Source organism: Coptis chinensis, chromosome 1, assembly GCF_015680905.1.
Source record: "Coptis chinensis isolate HL-2020 chromosome 1, ASM1568090v1, whole genome shotgun sequence".
Lineage (NCBI taxonomy): Eukaryota > Viridiplantae > Streptophyta > Magnoliopsida > Ranunculales > Ranunculaceae > Coptis > Coptis chinensis.
This window is the reverse complement of record NC_141456.1, coordinates 52829260-52855114: the sequence shown is the minus strand read 5'-3', so window position 1 is coordinate 52855114 and position 25855 is coordinate 52829260. Positions and strand designations below refer to the sequence as shown.

The 25855-nt window shown below is 37.8% G+C and overlaps 2 protein-coding genes across 3 annotated transcripts; both read right to left on the bottom strand.

Annotated features, from left to right (window-relative positions):
* Nucleotides 1–1474: 1474 nt before the first annotated feature.
* On the bottom strand, nucleotides 1475–16586 carry ITPK1 (Inositol 1,3,4-trisphosphate 5/6-kinase family protein). 2 transcript variants are annotated; one of them, XM_086603607.1, is made up of 2 exons: nucleotides 15164–16586; nucleotides 1475–1955 (listed from the first exon to the last, which is right to left on the bottom strand). In XM_086603607.1, the coding sequence occupies exon 1, from the start codon at nucleotides 16444–16446 to the stop codon at nucleotides 15382–15384; it is 1065 nt and encodes a 354-aa protein (XP_086459733.1). In that variant the 5' UTR covers nucleotides 16447–16586; the 3' UTR covers nucleotides 1475–1955; nucleotides 15164–15381. The 2 variants fall into 2 exon arrangements, with proteins under 2 accessions (XP_086459733.1, XP_086459739.1); XM_086603613.1 differs by lacking the exon at nucleotides 1475–1955 and adding an exon at nucleotides 11172–11679.
* Nucleotides 16587–17462: 876 nt separating this feature from the next.
* On the bottom strand, nucleotides 17463–24960 carry LOC147524513 (putative membrane protein At4g09580). Its single transcript, XM_086603621.1, has 4 exons — nucleotides 24266–24960; nucleotides 18784–19054; nucleotides 18477–18647; nucleotides 17463–17934 (listed from the first exon to the last, which is right to left on the bottom strand). Exons 1-4 carry the CDS (start codon nucleotides 24487–24489, stop codon nucleotides 17806–17808), a joined length of 795 nt encoding a protein of 264 aa, XP_086459747.1. The 5' UTR covers nucleotides 24490–24960; the 3' UTR covers nucleotides 17463–17805.
* Nucleotides 24961–25855: the final 895 nt, after the last annotated feature.

The window sequence follows — 25855 nt, the reverse complement described above, 5'->3', positions numbered from 1 at the left end:
GGGGTCATTTTCTTCTGACAATGGTTCCTCTTGAAATTGAGGCAAAAGATCCAACTCTTCTTCAGATAAGTAGTCAACTCTCTTCCTTTTTCTCTTGTTTGGACATTATTCTTCTTGTATATTGGGTTGTAGTGTGGGAGATGGTGGTGGAGCTTGTGATGGAGGGGGAGATGGTGGCAGAGATTGTGATGGAGGGGGATGGTGGTGGTTATTGTTGTTGTTGAGATATTATATTTGGTGGCACACACTTTTTAAACCTCCTTACTTTTCAAGGTTCAAAGGTAAGAGGAGTGCACAACACCTCCTGTACTTCATTACATTCAGATGCAACAATGTACCCTTCTCCATCCCCAAACTGGTTAAACTTTGGAGGAACAATCTTAAACTCCACAAATAAGTATAAGTAACCACTCTCATTAATATTAAAAATCATTTATAAACTCCTTACAGTCACAATCATCTTCTAAATCTAGTCGAGCTCTATTCACACAGAACATTGGGTCATCACCAATCTCAACTTCATAACCATATAGGTTATGAACATTCTTCCTGATCAAACACAATAATGTGAACAAGAAGTACATGACCCCATTAACATCATTGAGTTCATATGAACTTCCACCAATGTAATCATTACCAGACCATTTTCCACCATGGTTTACCCTTATTTTCTTATCAGGCCATCCTAATTCACCTTCAAGCCCCTCACTAACCAACCAACAACAACAACAACAACAAATCATTCAAATATATCAAAAACCAACAACTATATATTATAGGCCTAAAATATGCTTACATTTTTATCCAATGTAGAAAATTATATAAATGCACAAATCATAATGGCACAACCCCTAATTTCAAACTAAAATCATTCAAAGAAAATAGGGAGAGAGAATAGATGAGCTTATAATGTTTTCTCCAAACTTATAATTGTTGGACCAATTTTCTCTTCAACTGGAGAATATTCATTCAAACCACCAGAAGTTATTTCTTCAACATTTTGTGCTAGAGAGATTTAAGTTTCAACGACTTCGAAAACTTATGGGTGTGTTTCAGTTTCGATGGCTTCAAAATCGCAATCGTCGTCACTTTCAACAACAATGTAGAGCTTATTTTTCATTGGTCTACCTCTCTGTCTTTCCGCCGTTGCTTCTTGTTTTTTTATTACAAGCCATTATCGAAGAATTATGGGACAAGAAAATTGGATTTTTGAGACCTAGGGTTTTTCTCCCACCAAAATCAGCCGAGAGAGAGAGAGAGAAATAAAACTGGTTTCGGGTTATTTTGTTTGGGCATCAACGAAGAGAGAGAAATTAGAATGAATGCATCTGGACCGTCAACTGGTGTCAGATGATCAACGGTTAATCTTAGAGCTAATGTGGACTTCTCTTGCCACGTTGGCATGGCCTGATATTGGGTTTAAGGTTAGAATGGTCTTGAAAACTATTTCTACTGTTAGCGGCCTGACGAAATGTAAGAAAAGGGGGTATCTTTCTTTTCTTTTTTCGCTGCAAACATATAATATATTGGATCAACTAGGAGTAGGTACAAGGTTCATATCTACAATACAAGCAAGTAGAGAGCCCATGTCATGGTTATGGAGAGCCCATTATGCCAATTCATAGGCTTCCACATTATCCACTCTACTGACCCATTTAAAGTTACAAGAAAGCATACTCCTAACTTTCCTCAAAATGTTATCACTGACAGGTTTTAGACACCAATCAACACAAATTTCCTCTTCAGGGGATTGTAAGGTCTTGATCACATTCTTACAGTCTCCTTTTATCAAAATATGGTCATAAGCCTTACTCTGTGCTAGCCTTATTGCCACTTCGACCGCGACTAGTTCTGCTTCTTCAGGGTCCTTTGCCTTGAATCTTCTATAGGCAGCTCCTACTGGATCTCCATTGTTGTCCCAGGAAATCACTGCAGCTCTAGCTAACCCTTCATCCCTGTTAAAAGCAACATCACAATGAATTATTATACAGTCATTATGAATGACAGGGAACTGAGAGAGAAATATTGCATGGTTAGGAGAGTTAGTGGGTTGTAACACCCTTTCCCCCTCCACTGAACTGTAAGCTTGAAGGCATCTTTGCCAAATCATGTTAGTTCCCCTTAGCAAACTTCCTCTGTCAGCTCTTTTCCCATCAAATTTAATGCCATGTCTTAGGTCCCATACTCCTTGTAAGAGAATGCATGTATAAAGGCATTTCTCAACTAGTCCTTAGTCAAGGCTCTTGCTGCCCATCAAAAATTCATCCAGCCAATTTGTTACATCATACATATAGTTATGATTAGTTCTGATGCCCAAAATTGAGATCAGCCAAGTTATTCTCATCTAATGACAATTGAAGAAAAGGTGTAGAGGATTCTCTTCTACCTCATAGAACAGAGGACAAAGACAATCTCTCCCACCTATTCTTTGACTAATCAAGTCCCATGTAGGTAAGGCACTTATGTAAAGTTTTCAAAGAAACAATTGGGTTCTGGCACTAACATATGCTTTCCAAATGTTTTTCACAGTTGTAGCATTGTAAGAGGAAGCTTGGACTTGCCACTCATCAACATGTAACATGTGGTAAGCTAATCTGACAGTGAACTTGTCATTCTTAGTTTGGCTCAAAGTAATGAGGTCATTACTAGCACCATTAGGTCTAATAGACAACATTTTAATGGTACTGCTGATAATGGTAGGGAACAAGCTATCAACCTTACTATTATTCCACCCAGATTTATCCTCTAACATGAGATCTGATACCCTCAAGGTATCTAGATCCATAGAGAAAGGAACATGATCTAGTAGAGTAATAGCCTTATATGAACTATTGGGAATGGTGAGAACACATCTGTGTTATATTAACCATGGCTTATGTCCCCTATAGGTAAGGCACCTATGTAAAGTTTTCAAAGAAACAATTGGGTTCTGGCACTAGCATATGTTTTCCAAATATTTTTCACAGTTGTAGCATTGTAAGAGGAAGCTTGGACTTGCCACTCATCAACATGTAACATGTGGTAGGCTAATCTGACAGTGAACTTGTCATTCTTAGTTTGGTTCAAAGTAATGAGGTCATTACTAGCACCATCAAGTCTAATAGACAACATTTTAATGGTACTGCTGATAATGGTAGGGAACAAGCTATCAACCTTACTATTATTTCACCTAGATTTATCCTCTAATATGAGATCTGATACCCTTAAGGTATCTAGATCCATATAGAAAGGAACATGATCTAGTAGAGTAATGGGGTTGATATAACACAGATGTGTTCTCACCATTCCCAATAGTCCATATAAGCCACTTGGACATAGCAGAAAAAGCCTTATGTACTCCTTTCCAAAAGAAAGAAGCCTAATGGGGGGTTCTTTGAAATCAAACTAGTGATGTCCATAAACAACTTTAAAGGATTTAGTTCATAAAGAATGTGAACCAAAAGTAGCTTTCCATGCAAGCTTAGCCAACATAGCTACATCCATATCCTCAGCCTTCCTAAAACCAAGGCTTCCATAAGATTTTGGTTTGCATATGTTATCCCACCCAAGGGTGTGGAAGTTTTTGCTCTCAATTGTACCATGCCACCAGAAGTCCCTACAAGCTTTGTCCATCTCATCACAAGTTAAGATAGGTAACTTGTAAGATGACACAGCATAAATAGGTGTGGCTTGTAAGATTGACTTCACAAGAGTAGTTCTCTCAGCTTAGGAAAGAAGCTTCGCTCTCCAGCCCTTGATTTTCCCATGAACTTTGTCCACCAAGTAGTCAAAGTCTTTAGTTTATTTTTTTGGATATCATGATAGGAACACCTAGGTATTTCTCATTTGTATTAAATAGTTTCATCTTCTAGAATCTTTTAAGAATCATTTTATGTCTGTGATGGACATTTTTGCTACAGAACAAGCTTGACTTGTCAAAATTAATATTTTGACCAGAGATATTACAATAATCCTGCAAGATATGTTTCAACAACTTGCCACTTTCTTTCAGACTAGCCTTGGCAAAGATGATGAGATCATCAACATACAAGAGATGAGACATAGAAGTAGAGCTCCTTTTCAACTTCATCTCATGTACCTCTCCCTCCTGTTCTGCTTTGCCAATCATTTTGGAAAGACCTTCAAAGGCAAGAATGAAAAGGTAGGGAGATAGAGGGTCTCCTTGTCTGAGCCCTCTCTAAGGAGTGATTTTTTTTAAAAGATATCCATTCAACAAAACTCTGAAGGAAACAGTGGATAGGCATTAGGAGAGCAGCCTTCTCCACTTGTTACTAAAGCCCAATCTTTCAAAAAATTATCCACCAATGATCATTCCACCCTATCATAGGCTTTTGCCATGTCCATCTTAAGAGCAATGAACCCAGATTTGGTTTTCATATGTTTCATATGATGGAAAATCTCAGCAGCAAGACCAATATTATCATCAATGCTCCTACCTTTGATAAAAGCCCCTTAAAAAGGAGGCACTGTCTTGTTTATGTGTTGTTTGAGTCTGTTGGCTAAGATTTTGGATATAATCTTGTAGCTGAAGTTGCATAAGCTAATGGGCCTGAATTTGGACATGTGATCAGGATTGGATATTTTGGGAATAAGGGCTATGAAGGTTTCATTCATACTAGGATGCAAGGAGCTAACTCTGAGAAGGTTTCCACAAAGTTTGAGATACTATGAGCTACCACATCCCAACAGTCATGATAGAAACATCCCTAGAACCCATTAGGTCTAGGGGCTTTAAAAGCACCCATCTTCTTGACCACCCTCCATATAGTATCTCTAGATGGAATGGCAGTAAGAATATCATTTTCTCTGTCAGTGATACAAGTTTCAAAGAGGTTTAAGATCTCCAAATTTTTCACAAGGTCCTTAGAAGTGAAAAGCTCTTCAAAATACTCATTTATGGATAAACCCACATCTTTCTTACCAAATTTCAAGCCACCATGGTTATCCTTAATCTTGTCAATAGAGTTCTTCCTTCTCATATATAAGGTAGACATATGAAAGAACTTGGTATTTCTACCATCTTCTTTGATGTAGTGGATACTGGACTTTTGTTTCCAAAGATCCTCTTCCTTTTCATACTAGCCCAGAAGCTCAGCTTTCAAGGCAGTTGCCTTGATCAAGTTATTAGGGGTAAGATATCTGGTAACCTTGTCCAGAGCTTTTTGCGTACTCTTTATCTTAGTAAAAACATTACCAAAAATATATTTATTCCATTTTTTCAGAGCAGCTATAGTATTTTTTTTGTTTATTTATGATATTGAAATCAGGGAGCTCATGACAGACAACATTCCAAGCATTATCAATAATAGGCTTACAAGAGGGGTCCTTGAGCCACATGTTAAAGAAACAAAAAGGTTTAACCACATGCTCATGATTAACTTTGAAATTAATGAATAAAGAAAGGTGATCAGAAGTAGTATTTACTAAGTTATTAACAGAGATGTTAGGAAACATAGTTAACCAGTCTGGAGAGGCTAAAGCTCGATCTAGTCTCTCCAAGATGTTATCATGCAACTTCATATTATTATTCCATGTGAATTTAGGAGCTTTGTATCCAAGGTCCACTAGCGCAAGATCATTAATCAAGTTATTAAACTTTAGCATGCTCTTACTAAAAAGAGATCTTCTCCAATTTTCTCATCTAAAGAAGTAATAGCATTAAAGTCTCCCAACAACAACCAGGGGCCATAAATAAAAAGGGTAATCTCACGTAATTCAGTCAAAACTCTATGTCTAAGATGAGCACAAGGTTCCCCCATACACAAAAGAAAAAAAACCAAGAAGTTTCTGAATGAAAATTAATTAATTTACCTGTAATTTGATTAGTTGTAGCTTCAATGATTTCTAGGTCTATGCCATCCTTCTAGAGTATAGCCCACGAAGACCTACCGCAGGTCCACTAGCACAAGATCATTAATCAAGTTATTAAACTTTAGCATGCTCTTACTAAAAGAGATCTTCCCCAATTTTCTCATCTAAAGAAGTAATAGCATTAAAGTCCCCCAGCAACAACCAGGGGCCATGAATAAAAAGGGCAATCTCACGTAATTCAGTCCAAACTCTATGTCTAAGATGAGCACAAGGTTCCCCATACACAAAAGAAAAAGAAAACCAAGAAGTTTCTGAATGAAAATTAATTAATTTACCTGTAATTTGATTAGTTGTAGCTTCAATGATTTCTAGGTCTACGCCATCCTTCCAGAGTATAGCCAAGCCTCCACGAAGACCCACCGCAGGGACTGAGAAACAACCATCAAACTTTATTCTCTTACTAATAGTCCTAATACTACTATCCTGTACTTTAGTTTCAGAAAGGCAAATCATATCCGCTTCATGTTGTCGGATGAGGTCCGTTAGATTCCGAATTGTCGCGATGGTTCCCAATCTGCGACAATTCCATGACATCATTGATGAAGAGGTGGTTGTATTGGGACAACCACCGCGAACCCTATCTTGTTCTTCTTATTTGATCCAGACTCTACACCCACCAACTCCATCCTATCCTTATCTTGTCCAATCATTGAAATATATTCCTTTTTTTCACTATCATTCCATGCATCTTCTTTTGCTTCTGAAATATACATAATAAAGCTCGATTGTGTACTATGTCTCTCATCCTTGTTCACACTACTGGGGGATTCCATGTCATCATCCCAGTCATATATAGCCATCTTGAAACTTCTCTGTTATCTTCCATGACTTGTACCTTCACCAGGCTGTACCTCCACTGCTTGAGTTATTGGGGCAGCTTCACATATGAAGTTATCTGATGCACAGTCTTCCCATATCTCCGGTTCGTCTTCTTCCTCCCCCTGATGCAACAAGGGACTTGGCTCCTTCCGAATTTTACCCGCTTCAAGCTCTTCACTATCCCCAAGGTCTTCGTCTGTTCCACTTTCTTCATCGCTAGTAGCAAGTTGAAAACCATAACTTTCTTGACTTTGGTTTCATTCAAAGAGCCTATCCCTCCTGTGAAGGCCAGACTTTTGAAATTCTTATCAGTCTTCCCATAATCTATCACCGTCACTTTTTCATCTTCAGTTAACTTTTCCTTTCTAACCCAACCTTCAAGTAGAGTTTTCCTGACTAGTGGTTCATTTCTGATCTTATTTTTTCTTCTTATGTTCCTTCTCTTCCACCTCTTGTTTCCTTAACTGGTACACCATCTCCTAGCGGATATGGGCATTGGAGATCTTTCACTTCATTCCTTTTAACCATGATGCTCAGGATTTCGTGATCGAGATTGAAGAAGGTTAAAAATTTCCTTTTTTCTACCGCTGGTACGAGAGCCTCAGTTGGAGCAACAAGCATAGGGAAATGATATGAGAGAAGAGAGTTTTGAATGTAGAGCTTTTGCCTCGGGACAAAGGAGTCGTTCACATCCACCAATGCCATATCTTGCAGTCTAGAAAGACTGTTTTGCCCATAGGTTGACTGATTATTAACCCAGGAGTTGAAAAGGCTTCGGAAGGAGGTATGGGTCTTATGGATCTTATGTTTTGGTGAGGGGCCCTGGTAAGTCGACCTTGTTAAATAACAGGTTAGAAGTGTTAGGTCTCAAAAGCCCATGGTCCAAATAAAGCAGTATAACTTGGGTTCCCATTACTATCTCAGCTCTTGGATCAGGTTCCTTACCAACCGGTACCAAGTCCAACATCATGTGGTCTGTACCCGTTTGACTTGTCCTAGGTTGGAGCTCTTTTGTCTGTTGTTGAGAGCCTTCACCCCACTGTCCCCACCCAACCAAGATATCTCGACAGTAAACCGAACACCCCACTATCCCCACCAGCCAAGATATCTCGTCAGTAAACCGAACATCCCACTGTCCCCACCCAGCCAAGCCATGAATCTGAATCCATATATTTACTGACGAGAAATTGTAACCTTCGAGAGGGGTGTTCGGTTTCCAGGCCCTGATGGATAATATAACTGAACTGCCCATGGACCATTATCGAGAAGAAACTGGAGATCTGTCGCATTCTCGAAGGCAATTTTCATGATCCCTTTAGCAAAAAATTGAAATCTTGTTTCATACCTCAAACCCCATTGATGTCTCAGAGCCTGCATTATATCTTCTCTGTCTATCCAATTGGGAGTAAACACCTTCCCAAAAGCTACTAGATTCCAGTTCTCATTAGAAGAGTTTACTTGCTTCCCCATAGTTATTTTAACCGTGGGAGAGGAAATAGAGAGAATTAAATCTTGTTCCATGGTAGTTAGTAAGAAGGGATCTAGTACTCCTTCCATCCACTTGTAAATCAAAGGCAAGAACCAGAAAGGAAAATCAGAACTTTAAACAGAGCATCCCGAAGAGACAAAGGTGAAAAAAAAAAGCTAAGAGGGAGAGAGTGGGAGCGGTGAGAAAATTGAGGGAGCTAGGGTTAACACACAAAACATGCAATTAACTCTACGCAGAGCTTGGTTTTTTTGTTTAATGGAGGCACGAATGGTCACGGATAGAATTAGCTGAAGAGGGGGTATCTTATTAAATGATCTTAAAAGTAGGGGGTGTATGATGATATCTGCTCAGAAGAGCATTGTGTAGCCTTAAAGCTTTATATGCCGTATATTTCACACAAACGTAGCAGCTATAGGATACCTAGATACATGCTATGATAAGCCTCGGAGCAACGGATTACCCAAACGCGAATATGCGCCATCTTGTGTGACCAAAACATGTGCACAATAACAACTGGTTCCAAGTTGTCGGCAATTAACCACTCCCAACCCAGTTGACTTTGACCATGGTTGATTACGTTTGACATGAGTTGACCAAGTTTGACTAGAAGCCAACCTTGACAAGGATTAACTAAAATGCCTTGGAGACTAGGGTTCACCGTGAGCAGCCTGAGAGCCCTGACTTGGCTTGACTAGAGGTTTGTCCCCTTTGCCCCATTTTGCTTGGTCAAATCCATGGGTTAACCAGAAGTCCAGGTTACCCCATTTCTAGTATCATGGGCCAAAAAGTCCTAGAGAACAGTCCAGGCCCTGTACGCCCCAGTTATTGGTGGTCAGGCCTGCTACCCAGGCTCAAGGTCATCCTGGAGAAACTATGTTCGAAGTTGATCAACGAAAACTCTAGTGGACATCCATTTGGGAAATCCGAAATCATAAGCTCACTTAACCAAGGAGCACCCTTGGATCCCTTGTTCGCAAGGGAAGTTTATAACTAGAATAATTTTGTTTGCAAAGGTTGAGAACGAGTCTTCTACTTTCTTGCAAAGAACACATGAAGGTAATTGTGGTCATATCAGTCCACTTAGATATTTTATGGTACATTGGTACTTATAGATGCATTTTCTAGGTGGCCACATGTTTACCTATTCAAAATATTGAACGACTTTTTGCTCAACAGAGGATGCACAAGCCCTAGCTGATGAGTGTGACTAGTTCAACCCGCTATCAAGTTTCTTGGTTTGCCTCTCTTTGCTACCAGATTTGGGACTAGAGATTGTCGCCCACTGGTTGAAAAGATTACAGAGAATTTCTAATTGCAAGAACGTTTGTTCTTAGTTCTTTTCACATTGGAATGGCACCCAAGACCAGGGCCCAAAATATCGCCGAGATATCCGATATCTCGCCGATATATCTCGGAAAATTGGTACACCGATATCGATTTTTCCGAGATATATCCACCGAATATTGAACCCCTTTTTTCCAGATATAGAATTTCCGATATGAAAGTTTATATGCGATAAGATAATCGATATATATCGGTTGACTTTTTGACCAATTGTTAATAATTTAATATTGAAATTTTTGAAATATCCTATATATCCGAGACATATCGGCGAGATATCCGAGATATCCGAGATATATCGGTGAGATATCCGATATTTTAGAAACTTTGGACTGGTCACCAAAAGAACCGAGATATCCGATATATCCGATATATCTCGGTTTTTAGGTACACCGATATATTAACCGATATCGAAATTTTGGGCCTTGCCCAAGACTATTTTGGAGTCTGTTAGCATAACCATGCAACAAACTATTGTGGTCTGGTTATTCTGGTCCTTCTCCACAAAGGATAATCCATAAGCCCAGTCATCGAGTGCTTGGATAAGGACGAGGGTGGACGAGGATATGGGACTCTGCGGCATACTATGGTCTAGTCTTCAAGTTGGTGCTCTTTGGCTATATGGGTTTGAATACATAGTATCATAAATAAACATTTTTGAACTCCTAAGGACTACTCATGGGTTTGGAGAGGCATCGTAAAGCAAAGAGAAACAGCTATGAAGCATTCAAGACATATGATTGTCACTGGGAATGGTACTTCCATTTAGACCCTTGGTGTAGTCACACAAATTCTATATAGGACACTGAAGCAAGGAGTTTACTGCAGCTACATGATGAAGGTCAGTGAGCTTATAGAAAATGGCGGATGGAAGTATGGAACAGCATCATACATTACCTCCAAGTTAGTTAAATCAAAACAAATACATTACTGACAAAATTGTATTGACATGAAATTCACTTCCAGGTCTGCTAAGCTAGTGCAGGGCTCTAATGTGATTTCTAAACGTTCACTCTGAGCATGGCAACTTCTATCTGGTAGCATGACTAATCAAGACAGGTTGGTGAATAAGGGTATCATTGAGCATTCATGTTGTAGCCTAGGTGGACAAAGTCGGAAGAATTCAACACATTTTATAATTTTGACTGTCTATACTCCAAACTATAGTACAAAATATCAGGATATGGGTATTTATCGATACTCAATTTCTAGATATGTATCGTGGATATATCCCTCTCTTTGGGGATATTTGACATTGTTTCACATACAAATATCGTAGATATATACAAAATATCAATAAATATCGTAGATATTGTGGATATTTTTTTTATATATCATGATACATTATTTATATTTATTTGAAATATAATAGTAAATATTAAATAAAATTGTTATATATACAAAATATCACTAAATATCTCTAAATATCGCAAAATATCTCCAAATATCACAAATATTATAAATATCGTCAAAATATTGCCAATATTTGCAATCATATATATCTCTAAACATGTCGTGATATTTATATATCTTTCTCTGAAATCTGGATAGATATCTCCAAATATCGCGATATATCAGGATATTTTGGGCTCCAAACTATCCAAAGTGGTATGCAAGGTGTTAAGTCAAAACCGGATATGGACAGTAAGTCAGTAACATAGCCAACTCAATTGGTGAATGACCACATATACTTAAAACATGTAAGAGCAACTCTGCTGAAAAGCACGCATAGAGTCTATGCAACTATCAATGCCGTTTCTCAGGAAAGAAACACGAAAATATTTCAAGGGTTTAGGCCACCTCAACTGGTTATGGTAAAGCTACTTAAAGATATGAAGAGCTACATTCTCAGTTTTGTTAAGTGCTGGACTGGGTAAGCACTAGGGTACTTGGTATTCAAATGGGTTACAAAGCTAACTACCTACCCTTGTGGTATTGGACTTCCGGCTTAATGGAAGGAACAAAGTAGAACTTCAGGGACATTGTTATGCATTGGTACGACATCATTGCTGAAGCAAGGCGATCTGGGGACTAGTCGATCAGCGGAGTAGTTGGGATGTACATTTCCTTTACTTCTTTGGTTACTTGTATTTCAGTCCTCGCAGTGCTTGGTAGTGCCTCTCTCTCGTCTGCCTCATCGGCTGGCATTATTTGTATCTCTGATCATTTTAATAAAAGTAAGTTATCTACCAAAAAACAAAGCTAAACTACCTAGCCTTGGTAAATGGCTATGTCCTGAGAATGGTAAGGTAAAGCTTAATACAGATGGGGGTGTCAATGAAACCAACAATGGTTTTGGTGGTGCAGCTAGTAATCATAGGATGGGGGAGGCTTGTTTGCCTATGGTGGGAACCACGTACCCTGCCAGGTCAGTTCTCTTGCAGGAGTTGAAGGCCATAGAGCAGGTTTATAAGTTATAACAATGTATCCACCTTAATCTGAAGAATGTTCATGCATATTCATACTCTACTCTTGCAGTGCAGATTGTGAATGGTATTGCTTAACCACAGAGGTGCCTACTGGGATCAAAGTTGCAGAGTTTGAGCAATGTACCTTCAGCCATTGTTACAGGGAAACAAATCATGCTGCAGACTACCATGCCCAGATGATTGTTGGGGAGGCTTCTTAAAACCTCTAGATAGTGTTGTAGACAACATCGTACTGAGGACGCTCAGGGGGTAATCTATCTAACATCTTACATTTGCCAGTCAAGATCACTGAAGAACTCGTAATCTATGAAGGCATTTTGACGTTTAACCAGTACAATCCGCTTGAAGAAGCGCAGTCCTAACTATCACTTTTCCAACGTAATGTTATGCACAGTAGCAACGCAGCTCATATTTCTGCACAAATCTTAGCAAAATACACAGACTTGTAATACTTTGGACATACACATAAACAACACTTATAAAGCTCCAAAACGCTCAAATAGCACTGCAAATGAGAGACTTTCAGTAGTTGGAACACCTCAAGAAACATTACCTCTTATCAGTCCTAAGGCTGAGTCCAATAGCGCATCCACCCTCTATCTCCATTCCACCAAAAAATAGTGTTTTGAGGATGGGTAGTCAATTTTGGTGTCCAATGGTTCGGACCATTCTACGCCACTTCAAGTGGCGCCGTTTGGGTTGGTGGGGACACAACAATTTTGGTCATAATTAGTTTCTGACTTGGTGGGGACACAAAACAATTGACTCCATTCCACACCACTTCGCCCTGTTTGGGTTTTTACAAACCACGCCATTTCAAGTGGCGTGGAATGCACTCTCTATTCCTCAATAACACTCTCTATATATGGAGAGTTATATTGAGATAGCGGGGAAAAACCACCACCACTTCCTCCGCTTTTGAGGGAATGGGGAGTCATTGCACCTAGCCTAAAGGAAAACTAATTTTCAAATCCACAATCCAACAACGAAACAGCATAAAACACATGAAAACAATGAGAATGTCCACAAATGTCATGTACAATAATATAGACTGCAAGTCACCGAGTTCATTCCAAAACCAAAAATCACAAGAAAATGCATCATATGATATTTGGACATGAGCTAAATGACCCAAGCACATTACAGTCTAATGTCAGGCATCACGAAAATTCCTTACGGATATGAGATATCCATGTTGTGCTAGACATTTTTACTTACACACTTTATTTTGTTCATTAGACACACAAGGGATATAACTGTGCGAAGCAAAGAGGAGTTAAGGGAAATAGCTCCTCCAAAGAGCAGTCAAAGGCTTGTCTTGCTCATCGCCTAGGCTCTGGGCTCATTCACCCTTAGCGCCTAGAGTTGGGAAGGCCCATCACCAAGCCCCTACGCTCTCCTTCAGCACCTAGTGAGGATCTTGCGCCTTTAGCAAGATACAGTATAAGAGGGGAAAACAACAAACAAACTGAAGATGGCAACGTTTTGATTGCTAGAGTTGTACACGAGGTTTTCCATATTGTAAACCGACTATTTTCCTATATAAAAATTGTGAGAGTAGGCCAAAACTAATTAAGCCGTACTCTCTTTTCTCCCAAAACTTCTTTTTCGTTAGCTATAGTAAAATTTTTACTTTAATGACATGGTTTTCAGGCAAGGAGTTATTTAGGACATAAACTACAACTTTGAGCTTCCCAACTTCCAAATAAGTGAAATAACTGACAAATACCTACAACCCGTTCGACCTAAGGTTGTTTTGACCAATTTCAATATCAGCAAGTGAAGTTCATAGGCGGCTTCAACGAAGTTGACTATTAACTCCATTCTCACACCCAATGCAACCAATACAAAGTTCATGCACCTCTTTTGAAAACACATTTCAGACTTAAATTTGTCTCTCTTTCTATTCCTTGGTAACCAGTGATACTGGAAAGCTTTCTCTCATATTTGTCACAGTCCAGCAGGAGCTTCGAACTACCAGCTCTATGGTTCTCACAGGAACACTTTTCTAACTATTCCACCTTTCATCTATAAATAAATTGTGAAGAATACAAAGGTATGGACCTTGATTTGTAAAAGCTTATTCGTGGTGATTTGAAGCAGTCAAGTGGGACTTAATGTGGACGAAACTTCACAATACATCAATGTAACATCCAAGTTCCTTGGACACAAACAGATGATATACACATTTATCATCCAGAGGACACGATGTTGACTGCCACGCTTTGTTTTAAAGTTGGCCAAATTTCCCCAAGCTCCAGCACCACGTAAGGCACTCTGTTCTAAAGTTTAATAACGGCTCGTAAAATGACTGTAATGGCCTTAAATTACCTTAAGCCTTAAATTTATACACTTCCCTTATTGCTAGAGCTCCTCTAAAAGGATTTCATATTGTAATTGGCATCTTTTGCCCAATTCAGTTAGATAATGTTATATTTCCTACTAAAGATCTTGACTAAAAAGAAAGAAATTGTAGACTACACTAGATGCTATAATCATTAATCAGTACTATACGCTTGAAGAAACTCAGCTCATACATTCCTTCACAATTCCTAGCACTAGGTAGATCAAGACTTTTTTATTTATACCACAGAATAAGACTTATTAAGACCATACACGTAGACATCATATAAAAATATCCCCAAAAACGTTCTGAACAAGTGTAACACCTCAAAAAAATCACAATTATGGAAGACACAATGAACCCACATTCTTTTGGCGAACTGATTAGACACATTGTGGAAGAAAGAATGTGGATTGACTCAGAAGTAACAACAATAACAAAACATTGTACATTTGGTGCAAGAAGCAGGGAGTAAAACTTGTCTGAAAAGGAATGATTATTCGCTACAGAAAATATAAACCTAGGCTACGGAATTCCACAGTGAACATTGAGGATACCATGTATGATAATTAGGTGCAAACAAAGGATATAATTCTGGCAAAGCAAACAAACAAGTCAAGGATAGCAGTTTTCCAAATTGAATTGCATTAAATATGTCGCTTTACATCTATCCAAAGCAATATTAGAGAAAATCACAATTAACTTTAGGTCTATCAAATGCAAACAAGATATTAAGAAATTTCACAGGATAAACAGCAAATGAACTGAAGATGGCAATATTAAGCTCAATAACATGATTTGCAAGCAAGAGGCACAGGCCATCAAATACATCATTGAACTTTCTAAAATTTCAAAGTATTTGAAAAATACCTATCAACCAGCCAGATGATGAATATACAAGATCAAAATGAGAAACCAAGCATCGTCTTCCCGGGCCAAATTCCCAAACTACTTATTCAGCCATAGCCAATTGCAATCTAAAGATGAGCTATGTTTTTTTTTTTATCAATCTCAGTATCAGCGAGTGAAGTGCATTTGTACCTTCAACGAGCTTGACCACATAAACTCCATTCTTGCATCTCACATTTCTAAGATACTAGTTGAACCGTGATCTCTTTCTCATCCCTGCTAACCGGCAGCACCACTTCCAGCTTTTTCTCATCTTTGTCACAGTCAACTAGTAGCTCAGAACCACCACCAGCAGCCCCTACAGTCATCTGCTCCTCTTCTTTCTGCTTTTGAAAAAGCTCACAAAAGAAATCCGTCAAAACAGTTTCATAAGACGGCATCTTAGCATACCCAGGGAAGTAATTAATATCAATAACCAAATAATGATTCCCAACTCTAACATCCCTAATAACATCAAAATTAAACAGATTCAACCTCATAGCCCTCCTCAACTCCCTAGCAATCCCATTAATAAAACTCAACGGCGGCATCTCAGCTTCATCCACATTCCTAGCCTCATAATCCTCAATCCTCTCCTGACTAGTCAAATTGGATATCTGACTAAACGACAACGACCCTTCTAAACTCCCTAACTTCTCCTCGGAAACATCCGGTAACGACTTCCTCTTAACACATTTCACATAATCCCCAACAACATATACCTTAAAAATAACACCCCCATGATTAACAAACTCTTGTAAAACAATAGGTGGCTTAAGTTTATTAAACCCATCCCTATTAAAAACCAAAGACATCTTATGTGACTTAGCACTACCATCAGCCACTAACGGTTTCGCAATTACTGGAAACACCAATTCTTGCATTACAAGAGCCGGATCCAACAATTCATGGACCACAATCTGTTTTGGTATACCAAATGTTTCGTTTTCTTGATCCACGTTTAATTCAGACACGACTTGTAACATGGAAATACGGTTGTGTAAACGGTCGATAGCGTCAGGTTGGTCGATGATTAAAACGTTTGGGTTTTGAATTGAATACTTTTCTAATTGTTTTCTCCAATCATTATTGGTTGGGAGTTTGTGGAGGATACAATTAAATGGACCTTGATCTGATATGGGTTTGTCTATGTCGATTTTAATGAAATCTAGTCCTTTTTTTTGTGCTAGGTTTAGGAGTGAATCTTGTACAAAAGATTGTTGTTTCTTCGGTGCTAATGCGTAACCTATGCTAAATCGTGACATGTTTATGTGACCCAACACATTCAAGCTAATAAGCAGAGCTATGACACAAAATTTCAAAATCTCATCACAAGAGAAACAATCAAATTTTTTTTTTTTTTACTAGGGCTTTTCTTTTTCTAATAAAGGGGTAAAAAAGAAGTAATGAATTTGGGGTAGCTCGTTTTTATAGAAGAGATTGGATTCAGTAGGGTTAAAAGAAACGGAACCCGGGTGGCCTCCTGCCACGTGCGGAAAATGGACAGATGGCGGTCAATTAAGGCCACGTGGAAGTTAGTTTGACTTTTGGTACTGTACACTTGCACAGACGCAGAGTCTTCTTGGGAATGTGATTCCTGATTATCGGGAAAAAGAATGTAATTCATGAATAAGGAATTAAGGATGCTGCTTTTTACGTAGTCGCAACCGAGTTAAAGTTGCATTATTACGCGCAAACAGAAAACAGAGAATGTAGCTGGGGCATGTGCGAATAATGTTGTTGATTGCTATTTGCTGCAAGTGGATTAATGTAGGGTCCTTTTTTTTGTTTTTCTTTCTTGGGCCAAGTACTTTAACGCAAATGATTGAGGTTTTCCATCCTTTTCAGCTATTGTTGTACTTGAGAGAGAGAGACTGTTATTCTAATTCGGATGCTGGAATCTGGATGATGCTTTTCACCTTTGGGTTTGAGACCTATTAGTCTATTAGAATTGGAGTATCAGGAAATCTATGCTTGTCTTCTCAAATAAAATTATTTGTGATACTGTTAACATAAAGTTTGACGGGGCTTTTGTTAGGATGGAGGGAAAGGGTGCTGCTGCTGCTGATGGTTTCATAATGGAGGAGATAGTGGTGGGGACTGGAGTCAGGAGATTCCAACGAATATTCTTGATAACATCCTAGCTCCGGTCAACCCAAGTTGACTTTTTTTTTTGTGTACTTAAGAGAGATCCTAATTTCCCCAGGGGAAAATCCTAATTGGCTCATCTAGTGGGGTAATACTAGTTAACCCTAAAAAAAAATAATAACAAAATAAATAATTAGACGTAAAGACGTATGAGCCTCAACATTGTATCTTTTCCATATTCATACAGAGTATGTCAGTATGTGATCTACTAACTAGATATTCATATTAACAAGGAAGGGTCAACATAACATACGTTCTTTAACCCTGACATACTTCTTAACACCAAAGAGTTTCTCCTTTTCTATAGATGGTAATGCACATAACACGAGGATAAGAAAACCTGCTGACATAGAACACAACCTTGATGATCAGCCCCAAGCCTCGTCCAGCTGCACAATGCTTATTGATGCTGGAAAGCTGTATAGACCATCTCCCCAACTGGTTGACAATAAGCTCCAGGTGAACCAAGGGAATCTTCAATCATCTTTTCTCTTGCTCATCAATGTAGGGGTAACTGAGACTACCCCAATAAGGAAAAGAGTGGCTATTGCCTGGAAATCATAAAGGTCGCCTATTGATCGCAGATCTCCAAGGGCTATACCAGCCTGCAAAAGATAGAAAAGATGTCTAGGAATCTCATTATTCTATTGGAAAAATCCCAAGAACGCCTTGCTTTTCAAAAGCATTTCCATAATCAGCCTATATACAGTGTAAATTGGCAATTAAGCTTAAATATTATATAAGTATTTGCATCTAAAGAAGCTTTTATAATCTTGTTCTGTAGACAGACAGTATAAAGTCACAGAAGTTTTTGTAACAAATATAAGACAGAAAGTACAGAGTTGTAAGTGCAAACTCAATTATTAATCAATAATAGGTTGAACGTTTTTGCAAATATTTTTGTAAAGATAGGCTTTTCATAAATTCCCCTTGTTTTGCTAATCCTTCTTTTCAATAAAGATTATCATGATGCCCACTAGCATAATTTTTGACAACACCTTCTCACTTAAAATACACAATAAGAAAAAACTCGCAGTTGTAGGTAAAGGTATTAGCAAACTTCTTGTGCATCAACCATATTCTCATTCAATTAGTTGTTTATCAAGCCAGTGAAAATACTCAGGAGTTAAAGATGGTAAAATTATACCCTAACTGTGAGATAGGCAGCTGGAATGAGCCCTATGAAGGTAGCCAGGAAGAATATATGGTAAGGCACATCAACTATTGGTGAAGCCAAATTAATGAATGTGTTGGGCAACGTTGGTGTTACTCTTAGGAAAAGCATGTAGTTTAGCAGCCCCTTTCTTCTTTTTGCCACCTGAGAAAGTAAGAATAACAAGCAGAAGACTGTGTCAGAAATTTCATATCTTTTTTTCTTTTTCATTATTATTCTGTTTCTTTTTCATATGTATCTCAGCACAAAACCACATTAACCATTAACGCAAAATAATCACCTGCGTTTGAAAGAAACTCATTTTGTCTGGCCAGAGAGCAAAAACCAAAGGTCTCCCTATCAGTTTTGATAGGAAATAGCATGAAGAAGCACCAGCAGTAGCAGTAAAAACCACCAGTGCAACGCCTTTGAAGACACCAAAAAGAGCTCCCGCAAGCAATGACATGAAAACAGTTCCAGGAATCATGAATGTCTGCATGAAAATGTAGACTAAGCAGTAGCCAACCAAGACTTGTATGGTGTAGTCACTTGTATAATCCTCAAGGTGATCTCTGCAAAAATAAAAAATAAAATATAACAATTGTTTAGACATCATCATAAAGTTTGCAAAGTAACTAAACAGAAATGCCAGGGAACATTACGTCAAATAAAACTGAAAAAGCAAATCTTATGTCATTATGTGTAATATGAATTCCATATTATCAAACTCAGATCACTATTATTGGTTAGTCTCGACTATGCTCTATGTACAAGCACAAATACTTATTACAAAGCAACTTGGTTATTGTATATCTCCTACAAGGGGAAGTGGAAAAGGATGGTGGAAACGCCTACCTACAGGAGAACTGCTTTTGGGTTTTCGAAACACCTTCTACCCCATCTGGATAGGAGACACACTTCATTCTAGTCATCAAGTTAGCTAACGAATAATATCCGAATTCCGGACATTCTCCAATCGTATAGTGACAGATTTAGGACTAGACATGAGTTGTACCTCCTGTAATCTTGTAGGAAGGAGATTCTAAAGTGCATAAGCTTGCTATTCAAGAGGTCCCAAGACCTCACAAGTTTTCGAATGACGTCAAACAAAAGAGTTGGGCATTTCTATTCGCCTTGTCTGTTGGTGGCAAGTCCAAAATTTGGACACTTATACAACTAATCAAAGCAAATACGGACAAATTTCAGGTAACCACAATCTATTTTTCTAGCACCAGGCATAATGCAACATCCACATATCAAACATATGAGAAGCGCACATGCTGCTGTTCTACTGCCAACTGTGCACAATTGGATGATATTTGAGCAAACTCTTCCATGTACCTGACATAATCAACCTTTTCCTTGTTTCTGCATGCCCAGTGCCATCTTCAGCAAGTCCTTTGTTATGTTCCTGACCCCATAAGAAAGGACTACTCCCATCTGTTCTAAATTTTTATAAATTTTGCTCCAAATGACAAACGCACTTTAAGTGGCGGTTCCTTCCAAGCAACTCAGAGACAACTCTAAGCCTCTATGCATGCTGACATTGTGGTCCAGCACAAAGAAAATCTCCATCTAACAATGGCTATAAAGCATCTTTAAAACTCAAGGCAGAAGGCCTCCTGTGAGGCTTGAGGCAGGCCTCAGAGGGTACGAGGCGTCAGACTCAATTGTAAAATTAAATTGCAATAGCAAAAACTTAAATCAATAAAATTAAGAAACGACGTCAAATATGAACTATATTACTTAAAGAGGCACACTAATTATAAAGGCTACAAAAGCTAACATTCTGAGTTACACTGTCGAGCAGCATATAACAAAGCTTGGAAAATGTCAGAGATAAACCCTAAAGGAACAGCAAAGAAAATTGAGGGCATAACATGATGTAATAGCCGTCCTTAGTAGGATGTGTCTATATATATTTTCTTTTGTTTTAAATAGCCATGTTAGTCCGTTAAATTTAAGACCAAATGGAGTGGTTTAGGGTTTCTATTTCTTAGGGTTCAAGGAGGTACGATTATCACATACTTTGTTAGTAGCCTCAATTGTTTGTTAGTTGTTTTTTGAGAAAAATTATTATTTGGATAATTTAGCTTTTGGCCCCACTTTTAATGGGAAAATTAGCATTTGGCCCTCCTCTAATTTGAAATTAGCATTTGGCCCCACTTATGTCAGTTGACTTGGTCAAGGGAGATGTTGACTGTGAGTTGACTCCTCATGCATTTGTAATGGCAGATATACCCTAACGTGCATATGTAAACTACTAAGTAAATAGATATTTTCAAATATGATATAAATTGTCACAGTTAAACTACTATGTAAATATAAATAACTTGTTCTATTTCAAAACATTTCCATGAAAATATACATTTTCGTATGTAGATATAAACTGGGTTATTTAGTTTTTGGTCCCACTTTTAATGGGGAAATTAGTGTTTGGCCCTCCTATGAAGGGTAAACATGCCATTTAGGTAAACAAAAATAGTGGCGTTAAAGTTTACCGAGTCAACTAACAGAAGTGGGGCCAAATGCTAATTTCCCAATTAAAATTAAAAGCTAAATAACCCAAAAAAACCCTTATTATTTTAGAGGTTTTTCGTATTTTAAAAGGATGTTGAGTTATTTTTAAATAAATGTTTGATAGTTTGTGAGTTTATTGAATATTGAATACCGATTGAAGCTTCCACCAATCAATTACAAAATAATGCCTTATATACTTGAGAAGTAACATCTCCACATCAAAATGCTAGGCAATAATAACATTAACTTGTAGGAAAAGCATATTAGCAAGCAATAAAAGTTCCCAATTCTAACTTAAGAAAAATAGTTGATAACAATAAGATAAGCAAGATACATAGCACAAACCTAGTACAAACTTAGGTGAAAGGAAAATAACGTAAAATGGGGACTATTAACAAATTTGAATGAATTAGTTTGTGTAAAAAAAACCACAAAAGAAGGTTTCACTGAGGTTTACGCCTCTTAATCTTTAACGAAATGAAAAAGAAGCTCAAGCTTTAATAAGCCCATACGTGTTGGTATCAAGGCATGCGCTCATTAGTGTGAGGTAAGCCTCAACAACTGGCATCGAGGCTATAGCCCAGGAAGCTTTAAGGCCAGCATCGAGGCATAAGCCTCGGTTTTTTTTTTAAATTCTGCCCTCTAATAGTTTCCTATGCAAGTTGTGATAGGACGGAAACTGGTACCAGTTCACAAAAGTCTCCTCATGCACAACAACGAGTAGATGGTCTTATAACCAATTTGACTTGTATTTACTATAGCAAAGTGCTTGATGGATCTGACATTGTTTCTAACCTATATGCACACTACTTAAGTTTTGTAAAAGGGAAACCACAGATATTTGTGACTTTGTTTTTTCTTTTCTGATCAGCAACCACAGATATTTGTGACTTTGTTTTTTCTTTTCTGATCGACAACCACAGAAATTTGTGATTGGCCATGTCTAGCCGCAAGCACATAACTTCCAAAAGAGATATGTAATGACTTGTACTGCTGAATGAGGCAAAAGCTGTAAAGGCATGCTTGGGGTAGGGATCATATTGTTAGGGCTATCCGCTATAGTGAACATAGCCAATTTAGTTAATCACATATTATCGGCATTGTTTGCTGAATGATCATTTCATTTTTTTGTCTTTCTTTATTCAAACACAATTAGTGGTGTTCACTATTGTAGTTGATTGAGATGAATAAGGTCAGGTTATAAAAATTTTATAGATCAAACATGTGAAGAATCACATGGGGAGATTTGGTCATGACTATTTTACCTAAAACAAATTACAATTTGGGGGCAGAAGTGCCGAACTTGACACTTCACTTGCAAGCAACTAATCGACTTCGTGGACCCCAAGGGTTAAGATGGCTTGTATGCTTAGATAGTTTGTAATATGTGCTAAATCCTGGACATATATATTATTGTAATATCTAGTTGGGGATTCTTGAAGAGATTTCAATATATAAAATGTTAGATCAAGTGTGAACTCCAAGGGTTAAGATGGCTTGTATGCCTTCAGTAAGGCAAGGGGGAACCTATATGGTTCATAACTTCATATGTGAGGGAGACGTTGGTTATCGCTGAGAGACACCATTAATCATTTGAAAATGAAGAAATGCTTTGCTGATCTATGCTAGTTCAACCATAAACACGTGTCTGTCTCCTGTAAGGCACCTCTCAAGTAAAGTATGAATAGACAAACATCTCTTGTTGATTATGGTTGTGTCTAACGGTTTATAACTGTTGGTTTGGTTGCATTTGAAAAAAGATGTTTAAACACTTGAGGAACAATGTTTCACTCATAACCACTGTGAAACATCAAAGTGCCTTTCCAAGCATTTGCTAACAGGACAACTTTGACCATATGCATGCATTGACTCTCAACGCCACAAAGACGACATCAATCTCAGAAAAAATATTGAGTTGTTTCTTGTTATCTTGTTCCCCTTCTTCTGCTCTCGTATATTTCTTTCTAGAGCGATTTATGGAGATCTTTAGTATTGCCAACTGCAAATCTCTAGGCTTTGTTGTGTCTTGGAGGTAATTTTCCTAGAAACCTTATAGCAAACTCTTTTCAGTGGAGGCAATTAACACCTTAAGGAAAACGTATCCACGTGCCTCCAAGGCATATTTCTGATTAGCCTGATTCTTCCATAACACTGTCATCTGTGATAAGACATTTATGTTCACTGATGATATCTTAATTACTTGAGATGTTGGTTCTAGGTCTATATAGTAATGTAGTTACGTGAATGACACGGAAACAGATCTTAGTCCGTGAGCGGAACGAACTCAAGTGTTTAGGCGAGGGGGTAAAAGAGAAAGTGACTGTCCAAACCCCTCATTCATTCTCTTCTTCTTTTCTCATTTTCTCACATATTACCATCTCCCTCTTCTTTGCTCATGTCGTCTAACAGATCGATCTCTTCAATCATGTTTGGATCTTCGATTGTTCAACACGATTAAGTACTAATACATCATTTGTTTTAATTTAATGGTCAAATCTGTTTTTGTAGTTTTGAATCGTGTACTCCTCTTCCTCTTCTTCTTTTCCGAATGATACCAAACACCACTACTCCGCTCACGCTCCACTGCTGGTGCAGTTTTTTTTTTAAGGTAAGCTAGGGTTAGGCAGACCCTCACCTGTATTGATTTAAGTTCTTCTTACATAGATATGACCTCCTATATCCTCATTTACAAAATTCTGTAAAACATGATCTAAAGGAGGTATAAAATGTACTAAAGAACTACTAACATCATGTTCGAGACTAGCAAGATAATCTGCTACTCTATTCACTTCTCGGAAACCATGTGAGAAAGAAATGAAATTGAACTCTGTCTTCTTTGAGTCAATTGCAGCTAGCACTTCCAAACAATACCAAGGTGGTTTCTCAATCTTATTGATTGCATTGATGGCTCTCTTGGAATCAGATTCCACTTCAACTAGTTTGTATCCTTCATCGAAGCATAGTCAAAGACAGATATGTATGGCTTTAAGCTCTTGAAAAATCACTGATTGTAGACCCCCCACATCCATTATATATACATTAAAAGTTCACCCCTAAGGACAGTAACTATTCCCTACACTTGAGAGCCTTCACTCCTTTATATGTTTATACCGATATTATACAATGGAAATACTGTAAAGTAATCCACATTTTAACATTTAATAATGTCTACATTATAGAGATATAAAGCTACATTCTAATTTACACAATTACACAAAACTTATCTTGAAATTAATCTAATAAAAAAAAAAAAAAAAGGTTACCTGAGAATTTGAAGATCTTCAAGAGTCCTGGGCAACTTAAGAAAGCTATAATCAGAAGCTGGCATAGTAAGATAAACACAGGCCAGCCCCAAAACAAAACTAACAACAACACATAAAGCCACAGTCACTTCCCAAAAACTCAACGGAAACTTATTATTATTATTATTAGTGGGACCCACATAGGTTCTACTACTATCAACATCGATTTCCGCCCTCTTCCCCATTCTTGTGTTTTTTTCAAAGTCTCAAAAAAATATCAGAGAGAGGAGAGGGATAGAAATCGGATTGGAAAGTTGGCAATTATTGAAGAGAATGATTAGTAATGGGTTTTCTATTTGTGTAGAGTCTGGGGTCTATGGTTGCTGCATGTGAAAGTCAGGATATTCGCTAGCGTTGCAGAATCTATTATTGAAGGAGCAGCACGTTTTTGTACATCGGGAACTGAAGACAAAACTGTTGGTAGACCGTATACGCGAACTCAACGGGTGGACACGTTTGTTTTCGTACGTTTGGAGTTATGGCGAAATTAAAATTGAATTGGAGTTTGTTTTGAGTTACCCCCAACCCCCACACTCACACATAATAATTTAATTCGTAAGGCAGCGCCCCCTCCGATTCTGACTCCCCGTCAGTGAAACTGTCATTTGACTTCGTTTGACCGTGGTCAATACTTCTGGTAAAAAGTGAAAACGCATGAAGAAAATGACGCCTGACCGTTGATCAAAAAGGGCATTATTAGCTGTGATTATGACCGTTATAGAGATTCTTCTTCAATCACATAAATAAATCAGACCTTCTACTTCCATACTACAAAAGTACAAATTACAACTCCCCCACCTTATTCTTCAGTCACATAAATAAATTCAAGAAATGGGCCTCAGCCCCCTAGTTTAGATCCCGCGGGATTTGAGTTCCAGACTTCTGGTATCATCACCCAAAAGTTTTACCGATTTTGCTAGTCGGCACCTGCATAAAACCTCCCTATTTCTTATGCTTCATGACATAAGCTCCCTATTTTGCTCCCTATTTTTGAGATTATACAAAAATCACGATCACTTTCTTATATGTTAATCTCTTTCTATTCCTCTTTTACCTTTTGGAGAAAAAAAAACTCGTTTTCATTCCTTAGTTTCTCTCTTTTAATTAATTTCTATCTCATTCAATCATTTAAACGAAAAAGAACACTAATTTAACTTTGATAATACACAATTCAATATTGAAATTAGAAGAACAAGTTTCGGCGACGAAGAAATTAGGTTTGATGAAAAAGAAACATTTTTCAACAATGAAGAAATCAAGTTTAACAATGAAGAAACATGGTTTCATGATGAATAAACAAGATTCTACCATGAAAAATCACTCTCTTTCTCATTTGGATCGATTGTTGTGAATCTTTGTTTTTGTTTTATTGATTTTTATTTCTTCTTCCTAATTTGAATAAATTGGGTTCCCGTGACTATGCAAATTTGTTTTCACATAGAAATTTAAGTATGCAAATTTATTTTTACATATTGAATTTTTTTCAGCAGATCCCGTGACTATGTAAATATAGTTTTACATAATCGTTTTAGTATACAAATTTATTTTTAC